General features: G+C 34.1%; 3 protein-coding genes and 2 pseudogenes across 4 annotated transcripts; all 5 read right to left on the reverse strand.

Annotated features, from left to right (window-relative positions):
• Positions 1-1249: 1249 nt before the first annotated feature.
• LOC143570707 (MLP-like protein 43) lies at positions 1250-2120 on the reverse strand. Its single transcript, XM_077056291.1, has 2 exons — positions 1818-2120; positions 1250-1707 (listed from the first exon to the last, which is right to left on the reverse strand). The coding sequence occupies exons 1-2, from the start codon at positions 2002-2004 to the stop codon at positions 1436-1438; spliced, it is 459 nt and encodes a 152-aa protein (XP_076912406.1). The 5' UTR covers positions 2005-2120; the 3' UTR covers positions 1250-1435.
• A 2325-nt stretch (positions 2121-4445) lies between these two features.
• LOC143570708 (MLP-like protein 31) lies at positions 4446-5436 on the reverse strand (annotated as a pseudogene).
• Positions 5437-7050: 1614 nt separating this feature from the next.
• On the reverse strand, positions 7051-7734 carry LOC143570709 (kirola-like). The gene is made up of 2 exons (XM_077056292.1): positions 7431-7734; positions 7051-7352 (listed from the first exon to the last, which is right to left on the reverse strand). The coding sequence occupies exons 1-2, from the start codon at positions 7615-7617 to the stop codon at positions 7081-7083; spliced, it is 459 nt and encodes a 152-aa protein (XP_076912407.1). The 5' UTR covers positions 7618-7734; the 3' UTR covers positions 7051-7080.
• A 6207-nt stretch (positions 7735-13941) lies between these two features.
• LOC143570721 (MLP-like protein 31) lies at positions 13942-15244 on the reverse strand (annotated as a pseudogene). Its single transcript, XR_013141982.1, has 2 exons — positions 15040-15244; positions 13942-14322 (listed from the first exon to the last, which is right to left on the reverse strand). The product of XR_013141982.1 is annotated as an MLP-like protein 31 (transcript).
• Positions 15245-17847: 2603 nt separating this feature from the next.
• On the reverse strand, positions 17848-18574 carry LOC143570723 (MLP-like protein 31). Its single transcript, XM_077056302.1, has 2 exons — positions 18276-18574; positions 17848-18199 (listed from the first exon to the last, which is right to left on the reverse strand). The coding sequence occupies exons 1-2, from the start codon at positions 18457-18459 to the stop codon at positions 17928-17930; spliced, it is 456 nt and encodes a 151-aa protein (XP_076912417.1). The 5' UTR covers positions 18460-18574; the 3' UTR covers positions 17848-17927.
• Positions 18575-22140: the final 3566 nt, after the last annotated feature.

Below are 22140 nucleotides of genomic sequence, written 5' to 3' on the forward strand. Positions count from 1 at the left end.
CACAAGATAGATGGGGGGTGAAAAGGGCGATGATAAACCGATATGTGGCGGAAACGTGACAAATAGATTAATGGAAAGAAGTTCGTCGTACCAGGGACGAGGGGTGAAGATGATAGACAACCAACCAATATCTGGCCACAAAAGCGGCGGAGATAGGTGTGAAGGGAGAGAAGAGGGCAAGAAACCTAACACTCCGATACCATATAAAAATAATAAAACTCTTTAAGGTCATTATGTTTTGATCAATTATTTATAGGAGTACAATAAGTATATTTATAAAAAAACCCAATGATATAATATGATATAATATAATATGATATCCTTTAATTACGCTGGTTATTTATAACAATAAATCCTAAATGATATATTCTCTCCAATAAAAAAATGTTATGTTAACTTTTGTAAAAATGTTATGCTCACTTGAATTTAGCAGTAATTTTATTTATTTTTATTTTTTTATTATTATTATTATTATTATTATTATTATTATTTTTACTGTTCTTGGTTATCAAAACCCAAAACGTTTAAATTAAATCCGAACCAAGCCAACATGCTTATTGGGCCTTTATAAAATGTAAAAAAAATAAAATTTTTTTTTACTAAATCAAAAATTCTAATTAGTTTACTCTGGCCGATGGTTGAATGTATGTTCGTATTTCATTTTGCACTACTAGCATCTTACTAGTTTGTGTGTTACAATATTAATTAATATCGCAGTTCAAAATTAGAAACGATAATTAATAACTAGCAAGATGCTAGATCAAGCAATAACATATGATCGCATCAACGTTTTAGATTAAAACGCAAAGTTGTACCTAAAACTCCAATCTAACGTCTCATCTAATATTTCTCTATTTCTGATCCATAGATCGAAATGAACACGCCTTGGCTCTCTCAGATACTTCTTCCAAATTGGGGGTTTTGTTGTTAATGATTATCCGCCTATGAGGGCCGACGATCAATGGATTTCGTTATTGTAAATTTGTAATAACATAAAACACCTTATCTGGCTAACTGTCCACCAAATCCAAACACATTAAATACAAGTGCATTAAATTGATTAAAACTGATTGCAACCTTGATATGTAATATTGAATCAAAATTTCATATGAAACCATGATTCATAACATATGCATACACTGATACACCAGCTTATTGCTCATGTATCTTTTGATTTGAATCCCAAGTCATTTTGTTCTTTTCGATCGAGATTCAAGGTATATAATTAAACAACAAATCAATAATATACACGCCTTCATGATATTAAAAGGAGTAATTTTACAAGCCATTTCTATAGCATACACACAAAAGCAGGCATATATATATATATATATATATATATATATCTGCCTGGACTTTATTCTTTTATTCGGAAATTAAAATACACCTTATTGAGAACTTTAGTTTCTTCCACGTACGATAATTTTGATCATAACTATTTAGTGCCGTTATGGGCATCCAAATGCTTAATAAGATTGCAAAGGTAATCCATCTCAGCAGTTGGATAGGGTACACTTGTGTCTAGCTTCTCAAACTCAAAGGTCCATGTAGCCACCTGCTTATCACCCTTTGGTTCAACATGAAATGTGTTTGTAAAGCTTTTGTATTTTCCATCCACAAGCTCTCCACCAATTACCTTGAGCACAATCGTGTGGTTTTCTTCGTTCACTGATTCAATTATCTGTTTCGATGTTTGTTTCTTTCCCTCTTATTTTTTCGCATTTAGAAACATGCACAAAAATTATAATTAGTCGGTATATTGCTTAACATTCGGGAAGAAATTAAACAAGTTATATATGTTATGCATTAATGCATACCGCTAGTGAAATGCCAGGTGATGACTGATCCAACGGCCCCTCTCTCACCCTCGTGCAACTCACAGTCATGAACCTTATCAGGGGCTATTGCAACCATCTCGTGTGGTTTGTGCCTCAGAAGATCATGGAAGACATCACCGCTCTTACTAATATCTACGTAACCAATTAACTTTCCTGAAAGAGCCATCTCTTATTAATACTCTCACCAAGGGCCAAACTATTTTTTAGCAAGAGGTTTTTGTGAGTTTGTGGAAAATATAGGTAGACACATATGGCTTTATATAGAAAATTTTGGCTACCAAACATGAACAACATTTGTTTGTGTTTACCAATTGTACAAGTCTCACTCATTTATCACTATTAAGATTTTTTTGCATGGTTAGGTGGTTTGGCAAAGTCACCTTAATTATGGGTGATTAAGTGATTTTCGCAATCTCTTGCAGAAAAACATATGAATAAACTAGTTTAATGTAAAAAATATACACATTTTTAAGTAAAAAAATAAAATTTATTAAAACGAATAATCATTCATAGAATTATTAAACGATTTAAGATTGTTCTTTTTTATTATCTGCCTTGATATATAATAATTTCATCCATGCCGCCTGGATTTTACCGTTTGTTTCCAGACTCGTTCTGGTTAACTCGACTGTCATGCCTTCGGGCGGGTTGGGACTGTCGGGTTTTACCAGGAACGCCCAAGCCAAACTCGGATGCCAGCGTGGATCCGGCTAAGACAACATAGTCTGACCTGAGTGGGGTGGTGGGGCTCTTCTCGTAGGAGTTGTGATTATCCTTAACTGAGAAAGTCACCGTTCCAAAAAAAACTAGTGATTTTTAGTATGATAATAGAGATGAAGATAGAGAAGCTATTAAGTAGCAGCATATCTCTATAATTACACTAAAAAACACTATTTTTTCTTTTCTTTTCATTTAAATAATACTTTTATAATTAAATTTTCATCCACTCACAACAAAATAAAATGTCGGTTTATTTACAATAGCTCATAAGATCACGATGAGTTTAGAACACGTGCTCCTAAACCTGTTTTTTTAATTGATTTTTAAAGTTGATAATTATTGATGCAAATTGATATCCATGCCCATAAATCGTATAAACCATACATATCCTTTTCCCTACTAATTAAAAAGGCAGTATCTATCTCTATCATCCTTAAATGTCTTTTTTTTTTCTTTTCTTTTTTCTAATAGTTGTGATACGTGTCTATGGTAGCCATCATGAAGAACTAGAGAATCAACCACGTTTATTATTATTATTATTATTATTATTATTATTATTATTATTATTATTATTATTATTATTATCAATCTGTTATATTTGTTTTTAATCATTGTTAATGGTTAGTTTATTATGTTAGTGCCATGTTCTCCTAATTAGTTGTATTTACACGTTTAGTATTTTGCATCTTTGTATACATGTTCAAGGGCTTTATCATTGAGTAATGAATGAACAGAAGAAAATTGGATCAAATGTCTTGTTCGCTCTCGTCTATGTTCTTTGGAGTTTAACCTGCTCAAAGGGTCACTATCAAATGGGAGATTACTCGTCTCAAATCGGCTTACTATCACAATGTTGATGGCCAATGATCCTCATCCCAACTCCCAAGTGGTCAAGGCACATAGCACTCAATGATTTAATTTAAAATGGGAGGTCTTGTATTCAAGTCTCACCTTAGACAAAACAGGGTTTCAGGTTGGGTAATAGTGTTTTCTCACCTATGTGGGTCTCTTGCTGAGGGTGGTCTTCGGGTCGAGACTGATGGGGTGGACCGACGTACAAATTTCCCTTTGTGAACATGTAAAACTAGTGGTCTGTCAATGATTCACATTGCTGTAAAGAAAAGGCAGTTATTGTCGGTGACTCAAACAGCGGTGTAATCTACTGGTAGTGGCGGATATAAATTTTTTTTGTATGGGGAGATCAATACGGATTGACTAAAAGCAGGTCAAACAAAAAATGATAATAAAATACCATAGTTGATTAAATATTAAAATAAATTTAAAAATACATCGATTACAGTTATCCGCTACATTCTTTCATATTGTAGGTAAAAATTAGGCATCTTCTTTGCTTCATGTAAAGACATGATGTAAAATCACTAAACGATCAAGTCACCAACGCAAATGTAAATTAGCAATTAAATCTGTATTAAGTATTAACAATAATATATGTATTAATATTAAGTTATAAAGAGTTCAAGATTTCATGAGCCTCGTTTGTAATTCATCTATGTAAAAAGAACGAAAAGAATGAAGAGAAAAAGAGATGGGATTTAAAAATGAAGAAAATGTTTTTTTAATTTTATCTCGATGGATTTTGAGTTGAAGCTGATTTATCCATGCTAGCTTAACCGTGACGCGCTATGTTGTGTTCTTAGACCCGATTATCTAATCATAATAGTGTATCTAGTTGGATGTTGTCGCCCTATTGTTAATTTGTGTAGTGTTTCTGTATAAGAAAACTTGCATATTTTACATGATGAAACCAAACAATAAACAGACTATGCCATAACTATATTCAAATGTATCAGTGAAAGTCGAACAAGATTATATTAACTAAGATTATATGGACTAGGGAATGTGAATTTATGACACACTTTGAAAGCCCGACAAGAAATTCGCGGGTTTGTGTTTAGAATAGATGGGTTTCATCAATATTCTCATTGAAATCTATATCAGAGTTTCATCAAACATGTAGTTGATTGCCCCTCTTTAACTTTTTATTTGCATTACAACAATCACAAAGATCCATGCATAACTTTAAAGGAAACATATTACCTATCAAATATGAAATATCACAACATACACACACAAGAAGGCATATCCGCCTCTAACTTTATTCTGCTTACTACCATCTTTGCTTTATTCTTTTAACCTAAAAACACACTTCAACCCACTCCATTTTTATCTTTGATACTATAACTATTTAGTTCGGTTATGGGTATCAAGACTTTAATAATATTGCAAAGGTAGTCCATGAAAGAAGTTGGATATGGAACACTTGTGTCTGGCCTCTCAAACTCAAAGGTCCATGTAGCCAACTGCCCATCACCCTTTGGTTCAACATGAAATATGATTGTGAAGCTCTTGTATAGCTCATCAAGCTCCCCTCCAATTACCTTGAACACAATCATGTGGTTTTCCTCGTTCACCGACTCAATTATCTCTTTCATAAATTTCCTCTTTCATCAATTTATGTGCATAAAACATCATTAATCAGTATGTTACACAAGACACCTTAATAAACAAGTCGTGCTACGTACCATGAGTGTAGTGCCAAGTGATGACAGATCCAACGGCCCCTCTTTCACCCTCATGTAGCTCACAGTCATGAACCTTATCAGGGACGATTGCAACCAAATCGTGCGGCTTGTGCCTAATAAGATCATGGAAGACATCACCGCTCTTACTGATCTCTACATAACCGATTAATTTTCCAGATAGAGCCATTTCTTAATTAGTTATTGTCACAAATGCCTGCAAACAAGTGTTTACCAAGATAGATGGTGAGTTCTTGGAACATGTAGGAATGCATGCGTAGATGAGTTTATATAGAAAACTTTGGCAATCACACACGTTCCTAAACCTGTTTTTTTTATTGATTTCAAGGTTAATTATCGATGCAAATTAATATCCATAACTATAAATCGTATAAACCATATCTTAATCATAAATATATATAAACGAAACCTTTAAAAAGATTCCTGGTTGTGTCCTACATTCTCTTAAGTCACCAGCTTGTTTATTTGTAAATAGAAGTTTCTCATGCATTTGACCTAAAAATCACGGGTATGAGTCTCACCCATAAACAGATTATAGCATATCATTAAATTAAAAATTAATCTCACCAAATATTTGATATTAAAATCCTATAAAATAAGGATATACTAAAAATTAATATTCGTCTTTAAAAAAAAGATATTTATTATAATTAAGAAACATTTTATAGTAAAATAAATAAGCGGGCCATAAGTCTTATCAAATCTAGATAGCTTTTAAATTGGACTATAACATCTCATTTATTTGTGAACACTTTCATCATCAAATCCTAAGTATATTATTAACTTTCTCACAATAAATTAAATTATAATCCAAAAAATATAAATAATATAAACGAATAATGTAAAACAACCCCGTAATACAGAGAGTAAAAGCTAGTGTGTGTATATATATAGGGTAAGGATCCTAAGAGAACTCTTTGGAACTTGAGAACTTTGAGAACTATTTTGAGCCACAAAAGAAACCTCTAAAAAATTATATAAAAAAATTATAGACCGTAATGAGAACCATTTTGAGCTACAAAAGAAACCTCTAAAAAAATATTTAAATATTAAAAAAAATTATCGGTGGATTTAATACGCCTCATAAGATGGAGGATACGTCAGAGACTCCAATCTTGGACCGTAATGAGAGAAATGGCGTATAGGACAGCTGTTTACTGAGCACGTCAACAAGTTGATCTTTGGAATTAATGTGACGAACCTTCAATTTGCCATCAACAACCTTTTCACGTACAAAGTGGTAATCCAAGGCAACATGCTTCATGCGAGAATGATAAACCGGGTTTGCACACATGAGTACGTTGCGTATACATGGTGGAACAACACATGTTAAAAGCAGATTTTCTATACACATGCTTATTCAGCGGCAGCTGGTGCTTTGTACTCTGATTCGGTGGAGAACCGTGAAACTGATTTCTGTCTAGCAGATTTCCACAAAATGTTGTTAAAACTAGGTACAAAAATGTAAGTACAACCGACACAATGTTGATACCCGTCCCCAATCTGAATCCGAGAAGCTAGACTGTAAGTTCCATTGGTGTGATTTCTTGTTTAAAAAATCGTGATACAAAGTCCCTTTGAGATAACGTAGCAAGCGCTTAAGAGCAGGATTAGTCTCGATGGATTTAATACGTTTAAAATTAATTTTGCTCGAGTATCATCGTCGATCTAAACCATCTATAAATAATAAATTATGCAAAAACATCTCAAGATTCTATAAATAAACAACAAATTAAGATTAATTTGGAGAGAAAGACAATACCGATGGATACATATATATATCTCAAGCTCCCAATTACGTCCATGCAAATATGCATTGGTATAGAAACAAATAACTTAACAAACCATTATTTTTACATAAGACACACAAAGTCACAAACACACAAGCAGGCATATCTGCTTATTTTTATTCTTATAATAGGATATTAAATTACTTCAGTTCCCTCCATTTTTCATTAGGCTTATTTAGTGGTGTTGTGGGCATCCAAATCCTTAATGACATTGCAACAAACGTCCATCAAAGAAGTTGGATACGGTACACTTGTGTCTCGCTTCTCAAACTCAAAGGTCAATACCGCGACCTGTCCTTCACCCATTGGTTCAACATGAAATATGACTTTGAAGCTCTTGTATAGCTCATCCACAAGCTCCCCTCCAATTACCTTGAACACAACCGTGTGGTTTTCCTCATTCACTGACTCAATTATCTCTTTCGTAAATTTCTTCTTTCCATCTGTTTCCATGCATAAAAACATCATTAATCAATATGTTACACAAGATACTTGAAGAATTACGGTTATGTGATACGTACCATGAGTGTAATGCCAAGTGAAGATTGATCCAACAGCCCCTCTCTCACCCTCATGCAGCTCACAGTCATGAACCTTATCAGGGGATATTGCAACCAACTCGTGCGGTTTGTGTCTAATGAAATCATGGAAGACATCACCGCCCTTACTGATTTCTACGTAACCAATTAACTTTCCAGAAAGAGCCATTTCTTAATTATTCTTATACAAATGCTTGCAAACAAGTTTCTACCAAGATAGATGGTGAGTTTATGAAAATGTAGGAACTCATAGATGGGTATATATAGATAATTTTGGCTACAACATATGTGCCTAAGGAAAGCATAAATAATAACAAATAAATAAATAAATTAAATTAAAAACATTTACTAGTGCGGTATGATAGATTCACCCTACACCTTTTTCTTTGTTGTTTTTAAAGTTGATAATTGTGGATATCATATCAAATGTCAGGGCAATTAGAGACTCATACCTCTAGACTCACGATTATTTTCCTACGCAGTTACTTTTTCTTTTTTTTTTTTTTACTTTTCGGGGCTAGATTTATTAATGGTTTTACAAGTCATTTGTTTCAAATTCAGCCTCACTACAAATTGTTTTCGCAAACCCAAACTTTGGGCCATTGCATTTGAAACGCGTTTTAACATTATAGATGGTGACATCAAGCACAATATGAAGTTACAGGCAAAAGTTTGGTTATTCGAGTCAATCAAAAAATGTTTATTTTATTATTATTATTGGTTTGTATGTTTTTATTTTTCCGTTATATCATGCGATTTACTTCATGTTTGAATGTGGTTATCAAGAACATTAGGAACATTAGCTCAAAACAACTTAACTTCCATAATCAGTGGGGATTCATGAAGGTGCATTGTTATTAAATGTTTCAATTTCACAGAGTCGTATAAAAAATTTCGGGGCGGTTCGATAGTTTGGGCAAAGCTCACTACAAACTAACAAATTAAAAAGCTAACAAACTATCAAATTACAAAATTGTTCAAATAACTAATTTGAAATGATTGAATGTCAGATTTTGAGTTAAACTGAATATGTTGAATTAGACTCAAGTTTAACAGACAATGACAAGGGATTTCCATTATTTGCACACATAGAATTTGCACACAAGATCGGACTAAGTTCCTTCACATAATAATGTTTTACCACCGATTTACTTTGTTATTATAAACTAAAATTTAACAAATAAGTTGGCAATTAACGACATGAAGAACAATTAAGAAATGAATATAAAGTTATCGTCACAGTAGCAAGGTCAGAGGAAGGAACAAAAGTGGTCGGCCGGAAAAGCAACAACGGTGGTCTACTGGTTGTGGTGTGTCGTTGTGGAGTTTGGAGAGAAGCACAGAGTGGCGTTTGTGTTTGTATAATTGTTTTATGAAACCCTAAATTGCTAAAAGGCTACATTAGAAAAAAAAAGTTCTAAATAATAGTAGCGGTACACGGAATCAAACCCGTAACTATGAATATACTAAAACAATGACTTATCCACTAGACAAGCCGCTTGTATTTTAATTAAGATGCTTCCCTCCTAATTTATAAAGCGGTTCACTCTAGTATTTTCTATACACCAATACGTTATTATTCTGAAACTCTTGAAAGAATATAGTTATTATTATTATTATTATGAGCTTACGGTCCCTTAGATATCTAGGGTTTGTATTTTGTTATCTATATTTTGTATTGCATTGCCCAGTAATAATGAATTTAGTATTTTACCGTTATAGTAAATGAACCAGATCGGACTAAGTTCCGGACTATTAATATGACAAAATCTTGAGAGAATATAGTATTAAGGTAAATAGGCAATGCTCTTTAACTTTGTCATCACACCAAGTAGACTTAAGCTTGGTATGCATAGAAGTTTGGTATCAGGCACGGATCTAGGGGGTGCCCGGATACCCACAACTTTCATAGAGAAATTAATGTAAAATTTGTTTTTCTTATTTATTTTATGTATTCAGATACCTATACCTTTGAACATATATTACAATACCCATCGATTCAATTTTTTTTTTGAAATACTCCTAAATATTTATTCTAGATCCGCCACTTGAAGTAAAACGTCAACTTTAGTATTGAAAGATACGTATTATACGGTTAACTTTAAGCATGAGCGGTGTCGAGTGTATATTGGGTACTACTTAATGCATAATGAAACTTTTTGTATTATTAAAGCAACTACTTTTGGCATGAAATTGATGATCACTTGTTAGTGAAATAATATCTTACCAAAATGTACGTATGGCTAAATATTCATGCAAATACTATTTTCTTGGTCTTAGTGATCATACAAACAAGTATGTTGAAAGGAAACATAACTTATCATGTGAAGGTAGAATTTTGAGAAGGAAAAAGCTTGTGATGTGAAAATCAATTTTAGTGATAAATAGACAACTCTAGAGGTGCACAACTAGTTAAAGTTAAAATCGGGTCTGGTCGAGTCAAAGAAAGTCAAGCCCGACTTTTAACCGGATTATCAGACACCAACTTATTACTTATTGCTCATGGATTATAGTAACTAATTAATTTTGGGTTGTTTGTGAATGACATAAAACCACCCGTAGTGGCAACGTTGCCACTGCGTTATGTGACGAAAACGCGGGGGGTACACTGCCCCCCTGCGTTATGTGAAGCTTGTTTTTGGCTGCGTTGTATACAAAACGCGGGGGTTGGCACAGAAATAAAAAAAAATAGCCGTTGGGTGGGTGGGTTTTGAGCCGTTGGGAATTTTAAAAAAAAAAATTATATTAATTATATTTATACTATATAAACAAACCAAACTCATTTTTTTAACACACTCCTTCCACTTCTATACCAATTTATATCTTTTACAATAATATTTCTACCATCATGTTTCCAAACAACAACCAAAATATTCTCGGTTTAGGTCAATATGCCCGTCAAGCCAACCAAAATCCACAACCGAACCAATCTACCGCCTCGACGCCAACCGTACCCGTCCCGAAAATGTATGACCCGCAAATGGTCGCGTACATTGCATATCTACAAAACGGTATGCCAAATGCGGTGCCCGGTTTCCAAAACCCGGCGGCGAACATTTTTGCCGGTTCGGGTTCCCAACCCGCCCCGGAGACCCAACCCGAGGTCGAGTTCGTGCCGGAGACACAACCCGTCCCGGAGAACGTAGGCGGTTCGAGCCAACGCGGACGTTCGAAAAAACACGCAAAGAAGCCCGCCGGCGAACCTCGGGTTAAAAAGACGGTGATCCAGTGGAGTACCGACGAGTGCGTAGTATGTGCTCGTGCTTGGTGCCATATATCGGAAGATGCCAAATGCGGTAGGTTTTTAAAATGTATATATATTTTTTTAAATTTCTTATAACAAACATTAAACTTGTAATGTTTTTATTTTTTTAGCGAACTATCAAAAAGCGGGGGTATTTTGGCACAAAATTATAGAGAGGTTTCACAACCTTGGAGGGGACTCGCGTCGAGAAAAAGATTCGTTACTGTCGAAATGGGGCGACATAAACACCAAATGCATGTCTTTCCATACGGTTTTCTCTCGGATGAATCGAACTAGGAGTAGCGATGTCTCGGACGCGGAAGTCATGGAAAAAGCGTTGGTTGAGTTTCAACATAAGGTCGGCGGGACCTTCAACTACTTTGGCATTTGGAAAGACCTATTGAGGCATCACCCAAAATGGGGCTTGGTGTTGGATGCCGAAGCCGAAGCCGACGGTGGCCCGAGTAAAAAAAAGTCTAAATTCTTCATTATCCGCATATGGCCTTTTTTTCCTAGGTGCTCATTTTGTATGGGCTTTTAGTTTAATGTTTTTATTCAGTGGACGTGGTTATTGGCAAGAACTTATTGAATCCATCGTTTGGGCTCATAATAAATTAAAAGTTGCTCCTGCTACCCAGCCGAGAGCCTTAAGCATTGTACAAGGACGTGCTGTAGGAGTAACCCATTACCTTCTGGGTGGAATTGCCACGACATGGGCGTTCTTCTTAGCAAGAATTATTGCAGTAGGATAATGGCTAGGAGGATTTGAAAGGCATTATGGCATTAAGATTTCCAAGGTTTAGCCAAGGCTTAGCTCAGGACCCCAAATACGACATCGTCTTCGGTTGATCCAGACACGCCCCGTTCCGACGCTCGAAACTTCAACTTAAGCGATAATGACCCCGTGAATACTACCGAGATGCCTCGGCCGGGGGTAGAAGAACCAAAGGCAAAGGAAAGGGGAAAGGGGCCGCTTCGTCTTCGGCAACGGGTTCGAATCCCGAATTGGAAAGCCAATTCAAATTAATGAACTCTCGACTCCAAGATTTACACGAACTTGGAACCCAACGACTTCAAGTAAATTATGGGTGATTAAGTGATTTTCGCAATCTCTTGCAGAAAAACATATGAATAAACTAGTTTAATGTAAAAAATATACACATTTTTAAGTAAAAAAATAAAATTTATTAAAACGAATAATCATTCATAGAATTATTAAACGATTTAAGATTGTTCTTTTTTATTATCTGCCTTGATATATAATAATTTCATCCATGGAAAAACAAATCCTAGTGACTTTCGGTGAAGAGATACAGTTGGGAGTGGATCCCATCCATTATCCATTATCCATTATTTAGTGCATGTGTTTTAAATGTTGTAAGTGGGAAAGTTTCTAAAATCAATAATATGAGAAATAATAATAATAATAATAATAATAATAATAATAGTAAAAACCAAAGTAAAAAAGTCTTATTTAAAAACATTATTGGAAATGAAAAAGAAACCTTCTAAGGAATAATAATAATAATAATAATAATAATAACAACAACCACCAATGTAATAAAGTCTTATCTAAAAATATTATTGGAAATGAAAAAGAAACCTTTTAAGGAATAATAATAGTAATAACAAGAAAATATGAAAAACAATGATAATAAAATGTGTAAGCGATAATCTTAAAGTAAGAAAAAAAACAAAAAAGAAATAGTATTGATAATAATTATAATATGATAAATCTTACTTTGCTTTAGTTTGTTTAATTTTTTTAAATATTTGTAGTTGATTACATTACTTTAAACAATTCCCTTTTGCAGGAGGTATCCCCGCTATAACGCTGTAATTTATCTATTAATGTTCTTGGAGCAAATGAAGGGCAAGAGATAACAAAACTTTAAATGGATCGTCATTACATGTCTAATTCTCTAGTAGGGGGGGGGGGGGGTGCGTGGTGGGGTTCAATGTGGTTTTTTGGCTAAAACCAAACTAAACACCAAAACTTCGTTTTTGTCGTTTTTGAAACCGTTCGGTTTCGGTTATGTTTTGGTTTCGGTTTTTTCGGGTTTTGCCATTTGAGCTTAATAATTTTAGGCCGAAAAAAAGTTGGCAAAAAATAATGAAATTAGGTATAAATAATTTTTTAATTGTAAACTAATAGACTATTATACATCTGATAAAAAATATTTGAGTTACATATTCGAACCACCGGCTTTCGCTACCAACACTATTTACACTAAATACTTAAGTACTTTATCTCCACCGAAATTGTACATATTCTCACGCCGGAGGGTGGTTACGGGAAGACCCCCACTTGTCCTTCCCGTAAGGAGCTCACGGTGGCTGTTTTGCAGGTTTTTGTCACTAGACTTTGGGAGATTGGACTTGTATCATTGTTGGTAGTATTTGACCATGTGGACTCATTGAATCTAAGCCCTTAGGGGATTAGGTCTCGTGTTTTCTTCACAAACCCAAAATCGATGAAAGTACACAAGTGCGTATAAATCGACTTAGAATTACATCCTTGATAACCTGACACAAAATTTCATTTAAACCAAAATTAAAAACTTACAAGCACAAATGTATGTTTTACGAGCTTGATAATTTAACAATCTAATATACCATTATTACAATGTTCTAGTACTGTGATCCACAACCGATTTATTTTCGTCGAATCTCAAGTCTCAACCATCTCTATACGTGTTAGCATCTCTTAATTGATTTGTCTCCACTGGACCATGCATGTTCCATATGCGACAAACATTACACATTATGTTACGCATATGCGACAAACATAAAACTGGCGTAAATTAGTTCATCAAAAATCATTCACTACACATTATCTTTGCCATTTCCTAGCATTTTTGACGCACTTTTTACATCAAAATTGTCAGGGTTGTAGTTACGAAAGGTTTAGGTTTTTGAGCATTGTATAATGGTTCGATGTTTTGTATTTGAAAATTTTACAGTTCATCAATAAGGCAAAGTCGATCAAGTTTGATCAAAAATCTGTGTGCTTTTCTTCTTTAGATTTTTGGGTTTCCCCGATCTAATTCAGACAGCTAAATAGTTGGATTGTTTGTGAATAACGAAAGGACAAACCGACATTCAAGGTAAACAAACAGCAGATCAATTACAACTATTATCAATACATATATCTCATGATGACAAAGATCCATGTAATGATAGCAAAACAAATTATTGCAAGCCATTTCTAAAGCATACACGCACACACACAAGCAGCATATATGCCTTAACTTTATTCTTACCATAGGAAACTAAAACACACATCTTACAATAGGAAATTAAAACACACATCATGCATGCATAACTTTGGTTCCCTCCATTTCATCTTTGATATAAACTATTTAGCATTGCTATGAGCATCCATATTCTGAACAAGATTGCAAAGGTAATCCATTAGAGATGTTGGATAGGGTACACTTGTGTCCGGCTTCTCGAACTCAAAAGTCCATGTAGCCACCTTCCCATCACCCTTTGGTTCAACATGAAATATGATTGTAAAGCTCTTTTATAGCTCATCCACAAGTTCCCCTCCAATTACCTTGAACACAATCGTGTGGTTTTCCTCGTTCACCGACTCAATTATCTCTTTCACAAATTTCTTCTTTCCATCTTTTTACATGTACAAAGGCAATATATCAATCATGGTTGTCATAATATGTCGGACACGACACGATAAGACAAGATGACCTGTTGTGTTAAACACGAACAAGACATGATAACTAATCGTGTCATTTTTTAAAACACGAACATGAATATGTTTAGTAACAGGTTAACCTGTTAAGGGACATCATGAAGACACAATGAATAATACATGTGTAACGAAACCAAAATATTTAAAACGAGCATAAAAGTCTTAATTAGTAGATAATCCATAACTTATTTGAAACAAAAAACCACAAATCCATAATATACTAGAAACAAAAGACGACAAAAACATAACATACTTGAAACAAAAAACCATAAAAGCAAATCATAACCTACATAAAATATAATATCGGGTTTTGGCGGACATTAATGAAATGTTTTTTTTGTAAGTATGACTTTTGGTTTAAGAATTTAGGAGTGTATATATATTTATTTTTAAAATAAAGATCTACACAGGTTACTAACAGGTTAACATGTCTTTAACCTGTTAGGACACAGATTTAAGCGTGTCTTAAACATGTCGACCTGTTAAAGACACTAAAATTGTTAAGCTCAAACTCAAACTCAAACATATTAAAACCCATGTCGTGTCGTGTTAACATGTATGTGTCATAAATTGACAGTCTTAATATTAATTAGCATTAATCATGATGTGACACAAGCAAGACATGTGATACATACCATGAGTGTAGTGCCAAGAGATGACTGATCCAACGGCTCCTCTCTCACCCTCATGCAGTTGGCAGTCATGAACCTTATCAGGGACGATTGCAACCAACTTGTGCGGGTTGTGCCTAATAAGATCATGGAAGACATCACCGCTCTTACTGATCTCCACATAACAATTTAACTTTCCTGATAGAGCCATTTCTTAGTTATTCCCACAAAGGTTGCAAGAAACTTTTTACCAAGATAGTGGTAATGAGTTCATGGAAAATATTGGTCGACATAGATGGATTTATATAGAAAATTTTGGCTACCAGACACCATGATTAGGAAACTTCAATTAACAGAGAAAATAGTACTAGAAAACACTGTAACAAGGAAGCCATGACATTCACATTCACCCCCAAACTTTCTTTTTTACTGTTTTTCAAAACTGACATTTGTAGATGCAATTTAATATCCATACCCCATCATAAATCATATCAACCATCTATAATCTATAATATATATAAACGAAAGCTCTAAAATCCTATGTGTCGTTCTCTGGTTACTCCTTACATTCTCTCAAGCAATCACATTGTATTATAAGTAAATGAAGGTTTCTCATGCATTTGATCCGAATTCACGGGTATGAGTCTCACCAAACCCAGATATTCCTTAAACGGGTTATAATTAAGAAACAATTAATATATGATATGAAAATCCTATAAAATAGGTATCTACCAAAAATTAATATATGATTTTGTTTTTTTAAAAAAAGATATTATTTTTAATTAAGAAACAATTTTATAGTTTAAAAAATAAACATGTTTTGTGTCTCACCAAACCCAGATAGCTTTTAAATCGGGTTATAACATCTCATTTATTTTCAAAACTCTTTTATCATCAAACCCTAAGTATATTATTAACTTACTTAAAAGAAATAAAATTAAAATCCAAAAAATAAATAAATATTCGACATAAAAAATGAAACACAACCCCCGTAATATAGGGATTAAAACTAGTATGTATGTAATTATATATCCTTGTCGATACTTATAATTATCAAGTACCTACTCTATTTTAGTTTTCAAGCCAAAGACAAATTTTTTTTGGATGTTTAGTCTAGATAGTTTATGAAAAAGAGAAGTGTTAGTAAATGGTTTAAAGCATTTGCTGAAATTCAATTGGAGTAAATTAATGTTTAATCATTTGATTTATGTGGTTTACGTACCATAGCATTTTCAGCCTAAAATATAATTTTTAGACTAACGAACCCTTGATGTTTAAATCTGATTGCGGTTTTGGCTTCTTAAACTAACTTCATTAAATATCTCGCACTAACATATGGACGGAGTTCACCTAAGGAGCCAAAATCACAAACCAATTTTAATTCACTACAAGAAAACTATTCCGACTCAACTAGGCATAGCATCCCCTAAAGCGACTACATGTCGTGGGTATAAGCTTTGACCATATTTCATTTATAACCATCGTTTTAGCGGTGACATTTGTGGGTAATTGGTTACAAATAATTATCAATGCATTTGTCCAAGCTTGTTAATTTATCAATCTAATATTCATTGTTACAATTTTCTAATACCGGGATACACAAAAGTAGTTGCATTAAATGTTGGACGATTTATTGGCATCGTATCTCAACTATATCCAAAATCCATTATAATAATTAAATTAGCCACTGATTTGATGACCTTCACAGTGACCAAACCCAAACTCGATTAAAGTACAAGTGCGTAAAATTCACCTTGATAACGTTTTTTTTTAAATTTTAATTGCAAAAAACTTACAAGCACAAGTGTATCTTTGATGTGAATCGTAAATAGTGTTGGACTTAATCATGTTCACATGTGAACATAGAACCGAATGGGTTATGCGCAATATATCGGAATTTTATTTAGGGTTTATTTTTTTATGTTTATCTTAATGTCACTACTAGAAATTAGTGCAATTTGTGACGCAATATATCGTTGCAAATGCCCAACAAACTACAATTTTCTACGCATTAGTTGTTATGAGCATCCAAATCCTTAATAAGATTGCATAGGTAATCCATCGGAGAAGTTGGATAGGGTACACTTGTGTCCGGCTTCTAAAACTTAAAGGTTCATGTAACCCACCTTTCCATCTGTTGGAAAATAAACGTTGATATCATTCTAGCTGGAATATTAACTTGAAGTCTTGATTAAAGTGGCGGTTAGGAGTTAGTTAAACCCACCAGGTTTGTTTAAAGGTTAAAACTATTAACAGCCTATTTGTAACTGTATTTCAGTTATTTAACTGTCAAAACAATTGGTATAAATACCCTGACATGTTATCAACTGAAACGTGAGATTTGTTTTATTTTATCCTATTATTCCTATATAATCTCAAATATTATTTATGCAGTTAAACATATAAACAAACTACTCGTTAAAACTGTTCATATCCTAAACCCTATCTCTATCAATTTGTTATCAGAACGTGTCCGCTCATGAGACCTAACCCTAATTCGCCTATAGTCCTAAATACTCAATTCGACAATTCAAGTGAAAAGTCACGGAGGAAAAATTAATAAAGTCGATATACTGTTTACCTATAAAACAGTGCCAATCAAGTTTGATCAAGAATCTGCAATCTTTTATTCTTTCGATTCTTGTGATTCCCATTTACCATTCAGATCAGACCCTTAAATAGTTACGTATATCTCACGAAAACAAAGATCCATGCGCATGATATCAAAAGAAACTACACATTACAAGCAATTTCTACTTTTCTAGAGCCTATATGCGTGCGCACACACACCTTATTAACTTTATTCTTACCATAGGAATAGGAGATTAAAACACACATCTTCCAACAGGAGATTAAAACACACATCATGCATGCATAACTGTGGTTCCCTTCATTTTCATCTTTGATATAAACTATTTAGCGTTGTTATGAGCATCCATATCCTTAACGAGATTGCAAAGGTAATCCATTAGAGATGTTGGATAGGGTACACTTGTGTCCGGCTTCTCAAACTCAAAGGTCCATGTAGCCACCTTCCCATCACCCTTTAGTTCAACATGAAATATGATTTTGAAGCTCTTGTATAGCTCCTCCACAAGCTCCCCTCCAATTACCTTGAACACAATCGTGTGGCTTTCCTCGTTCACCGACTCAATTATCTGTTTTGATATTTTCTTCTTTCCCTCTTTTTACATGTACAAAGGCAATATATTAATTAGCATTAATCATGATGTGACACAAGTAAGACATGTGATACGTACCATGAGTGTAGTGCCAAGAGATGACTGATCCAACGGCCCCTCTCTCACCCTCATGCAGCTGGCAGTCATGAACCTTATCAGGGAAAATTGCAACCGCCTCGTGCGGTTTGTGCCTTAACATATCATGGAAGACTCCGCTCTTACTGATATCCACATAACCGATTAACTTTCCTGATAGAGCCATTTCTTAATTATTCTCACAAAGGTTGCAAAATACTTTTTACCAAGATAGTGATAATGAGTTCATGGAAACTATTGGCAGAGATAGATGGGTTTATATAAAATTTTTTGGCTACCAGACACCATACCATGAATAGGAAAATTTAATTAATAGAGATAACACTGTAACAAGGGCGCCATGATAGATTCAGTACCTCACACTTTTTTTTTTTTCCTAAACCGACATTTGTAGATGCAATTTAATTTCCATACCCCGCCATAAATCGTATCAACCACACATATTCATATATTCTTGTCTAGACTAATTACTCGAGCACCCACTCTATTTAAGTTTTCAAGCCAAAAAACAATTTTTTTTGGATGTATAGGCTAGATACTTTAAGAAAAAGAGAAGTGTTTGTAAATGGTTTAAAGGAAGTCTAGTTAGTTCGCTAGTTTGGGAACGGATTTGTTGAAGTCCACTTGTCGGGGGTTGGACTTAATCATGTTTACATGTGAAACATAGAATTATAGGTTAAGGGGCTGTTTGTTTACATCTGAATGAAACCATTCAGATGTAAACATCTTATTCATTCAGACTTCAGACTGTTTGGTTTTAAACAGAAAAAACATCTTAATGGTTAAAATTATGTCTGAATCATTCAGACTTATAGTTGTTGCTGAATGGGACAGAGGCTCATTCTGACTAATTCAGATTTTAATGAACCAAACAGCCCATAAGTTAGTCGAAGTTTTATTTAGGATTTATATATTTTTAAGTAAGTGTCATTTTCGTCATTGTGGTTCGGCAATAATGCGAATTTAGCCCAAAAAGTTTATTTTTTTTTTCATATGGATCATCCATATTTCCCAATTTTTGCCAATTACATTCAAATCACTAACACCGTTAAATATAATCGTGAGGTCAATGGTAGACATGTCTTTTTCACTCTTTCTTTATTATTATACTTATTTCTGTGAACTGCGGTTTCGTCCTTGTGATTTGTCCAAATCTACGGTTTTAGTCAAATAGTTTCAAGTTTGCAATTTCATCCTTGTAGTTTCACTTCACTTGCAATTAAACCCGAATTTATTAAAATCGTGAAGTCTGATCGTTAACCCATCTGCGTGCCCCTCACACGACGACCCGTTTTGTCGTTTTTCTCCGCAAATAAACCTCAGTTCTAATTCGCAAGCCCCCTCACGTGAGGGGCTGGGAAATAAGAAGGAACAAAACTGCTCCTCACGTGAATGGCACACTAATGGGTTTAACGATCAAACTTAACGAGGTTAATAAATTCGGGTTTAATTACAAGTGAAATGAAACTACAAGGACGAAAATTGCGAACTTTAAACTATTTGACTAAAATCGCATATTTGGACAAACCACATAGACGAAAGCCATCGTTCACTGAAATAAGTATTATAATAAAGAAAGAGTAAAAAAAACATGTTTGCCCATGACTTAACGAATAAATTTAACAGGGTTAGTGATTTGGATGTAATTGACAAGAACTGAGAAACGGTGGGGGGGGGGGGGGGGGGAGGGGGGGTGTTAAACAATTTCCTTAGCGTAAGATGAAGTGAAATTGGATAAAGTATGTGATGTGGTGTCTATGTGAAGTCAAACAACGTGAACTTATGCTTGATGACTTACTGTTTTTTAATTTTGGGATCCACAAAAGTAATTGCATTCAATAATATTGGTCGAATTATTAGCGTCGCATCAAAAATCAAGTATTTTATCTATACGTCCATAACTTGTATCAACCATATATCCATATGTAAAATAATTCGACCAATATTATTGAATGCAACTACTTTTGTGGATCTCAATATTAAAAAACAGTAAGTCATCTGGCATACGTTCACGTTATTTGACTCCACATAGACACCACATCACATACTTTATCCAATTTCACTTCATCTTACGCTAAGGAAATTGTTTAACACCCCCCCCCCCCCCCCGGTTTATCAGTTCTTGCCAATTACATCCAAATCACTAACCCCGTTAAATATAATCGTTAAGTTAGGGGTAGACATATCTTTTCACTATTTCTTTATTATAATACTTATTTCAGTGAAGTGCGGTTTTCGTCTTTATGGTTTGTCCAAATCTGCGGTTTTAGTCTAACAGTTTCAAGTTTGCAATTTTCGTTCCTTTAATTTTATTTCACTTGCAATTTAAAAACTAAAACAGAAGATTTGGACAAACCAAATGGACAAAAACTGCATACCTCTGAAATTAGTATTATGATAAAGAAATAGTGAAAAGTCATGTCTACCCCTGATTTAACGAAAAAATTTAACGGGGTTAGTGATTTGGATGTAATTGACAAAAACTAGGAAACGTGGATGGTCCATATTGATGTGTGGGTAAAAACACGTTTTTATGGTGTGTAATATTATATGTTTTTATTGTTTAAATGCATCGAGCTCGAGTACTTTGAGTGTTTTTATGTTACAGGTGTGCATAGCTTAATGGAGCTAATTTAGAGTGTTAAAGAATGGAGAAATCAAGATTATACGAATATGAGTGATCGGGAGCTTAACTGGACGATCGAGAGTTGAAGAAAATGGAAAATAGCAAGTTGGAGCATCAGCAATCGTAGGCTACGGGCTCCTGGCCGTAGCCTATAGCCAAGGAGTTTCGTATGGCAGCAGGTGAAAAGCCGTAGGCTACGGTGGCCCGGCCGTAGGCTACGGCCAAGCCTGACGGGAAAAACGTGTTTTGATGTTTTTCATAACCATCTCCGGGCGTATTGTTGAGTTGTACGTTGGATTTTTGGTATTCTAAACTTTCACTTTGGATTTGGATGTGGTTAATCATTCTGTTGATCAACTCTTTATATGTGGTTGTGTGCTTAAATATTTTCTAGTATTTGATTGCTTAATCTTTTATCAGTTTATCGATTTGAGATCATCAACAATTAGGATTGAGTTTTTTTTCATCATTGACGCGCTTATCACTAACCATATTATCGATTTTGTGTATCAAAACCTAAAACTGATAATCAAATAGATTTTCATTAAGTTGTGTCAATCGTTTGGATTAAATTCTAACATTTAGCATAGCCAAATATTAAGTCTTTTGGTGTATATTTAATAACAAGGATTTATCCAAATAAGTTTATCAATTGTCTAACTTGCTTCAAAACCTGAAACCTGGAGATTGGTTATTTTCATATTATTGTTTTACAAACTACTCTTAAACCGCTTGACATCATTTGTCCGCTTAATATACTAATTAATAACTATGAGTTTTACTTGCACTTTCCACTGATTTATGTGGAGACGATCTTACTTACCTGTACTAGTTATATCTATTTAAGCTTAAAAATACTTGTTTTTTATTAGAGCACGACATCTACATCACATATGCAAAAAAATAAATATTTTGGACTAAATTCGCATTATTTGTCAAACCACAAGAACGAAAATTGCCCTTTACTCATTTTTATGTTTACCTTAATGGCACTACTAGAAATTACTGTAGTTGTGACGCAATATATTGTTGAAAATGCCCAACAAGAGTTTTCTACGCATTAGCGTTGTTATGAGCATCCAAATCCTTAACAAGATTGAATATGTAATCCATCAAAGAAGTTGGATAGGGTACACTTGTGTAACGATTCCGGCAAATTCAGGTATACCCTAGCCGGAATATACTATTTACGTGTTATTCAATAATGAATATATGAATTAT

This window comes from Bidens hawaiensis, unplaced genomic scaffold, assembly GCF_021521415.1.
Source record: "Bidens hawaiensis isolate Kalapana, Puna unplaced genomic scaffold, B.hawaiensis_p1.1 tig00025021_1, whole genome shotgun sequence".
Lineage (NCBI taxonomy): Eukaryota > Viridiplantae > Streptophyta > Magnoliopsida > Asterales > Asteraceae > Bidens > Bidens hawaiensis.

Excerpts from the sequence above, each read along its gene's own strand:
- LOC143570707 (XM_077056291.1), bottom strand. The coding sequence starts at position 2,004 with ATGGCTCTTTCAGGAAAGTTAATTGGTTACGTAGATATTAGTAAGAGC. Across the intron at positions 1,708-1,817 it reads CACCTGGCATTTCACTAGCG|AGGGAAAGAAACAAACATCG; the intron begins GTATGCATTAAT and ends CGAAAAAATAAG.
- LOC143570709 (XM_077056292.1), bottom strand. The coding sequence starts at position 7,617 with ATGGCTCTTTCTGGAAAGTTAATTGGTTACGTAGAAATCAGTAAGGGC. Across the intron at positions 7,353-7,430 it reads CACTTGGCATTACACTCATG|ATGGAAAGAAGAAATTTACG; the intron begins GTACGTATCACA and ends GCATGGAAACAG.
- LOC143570723 (XM_077056302.1), bottom strand. The coding sequence starts at position 18,459 with ATGGCTCTATCAGGAAAGTTAATCGGTTATGTGGATATCAGTAAGAGC. Across the intron at positions 18,200-18,275 it reads CTCTTGGCACTACACTCATG|AGGGAAAGAAGAAAATATCA; the intron begins GTACGTATCACA and ends ACATGTAAAAAG.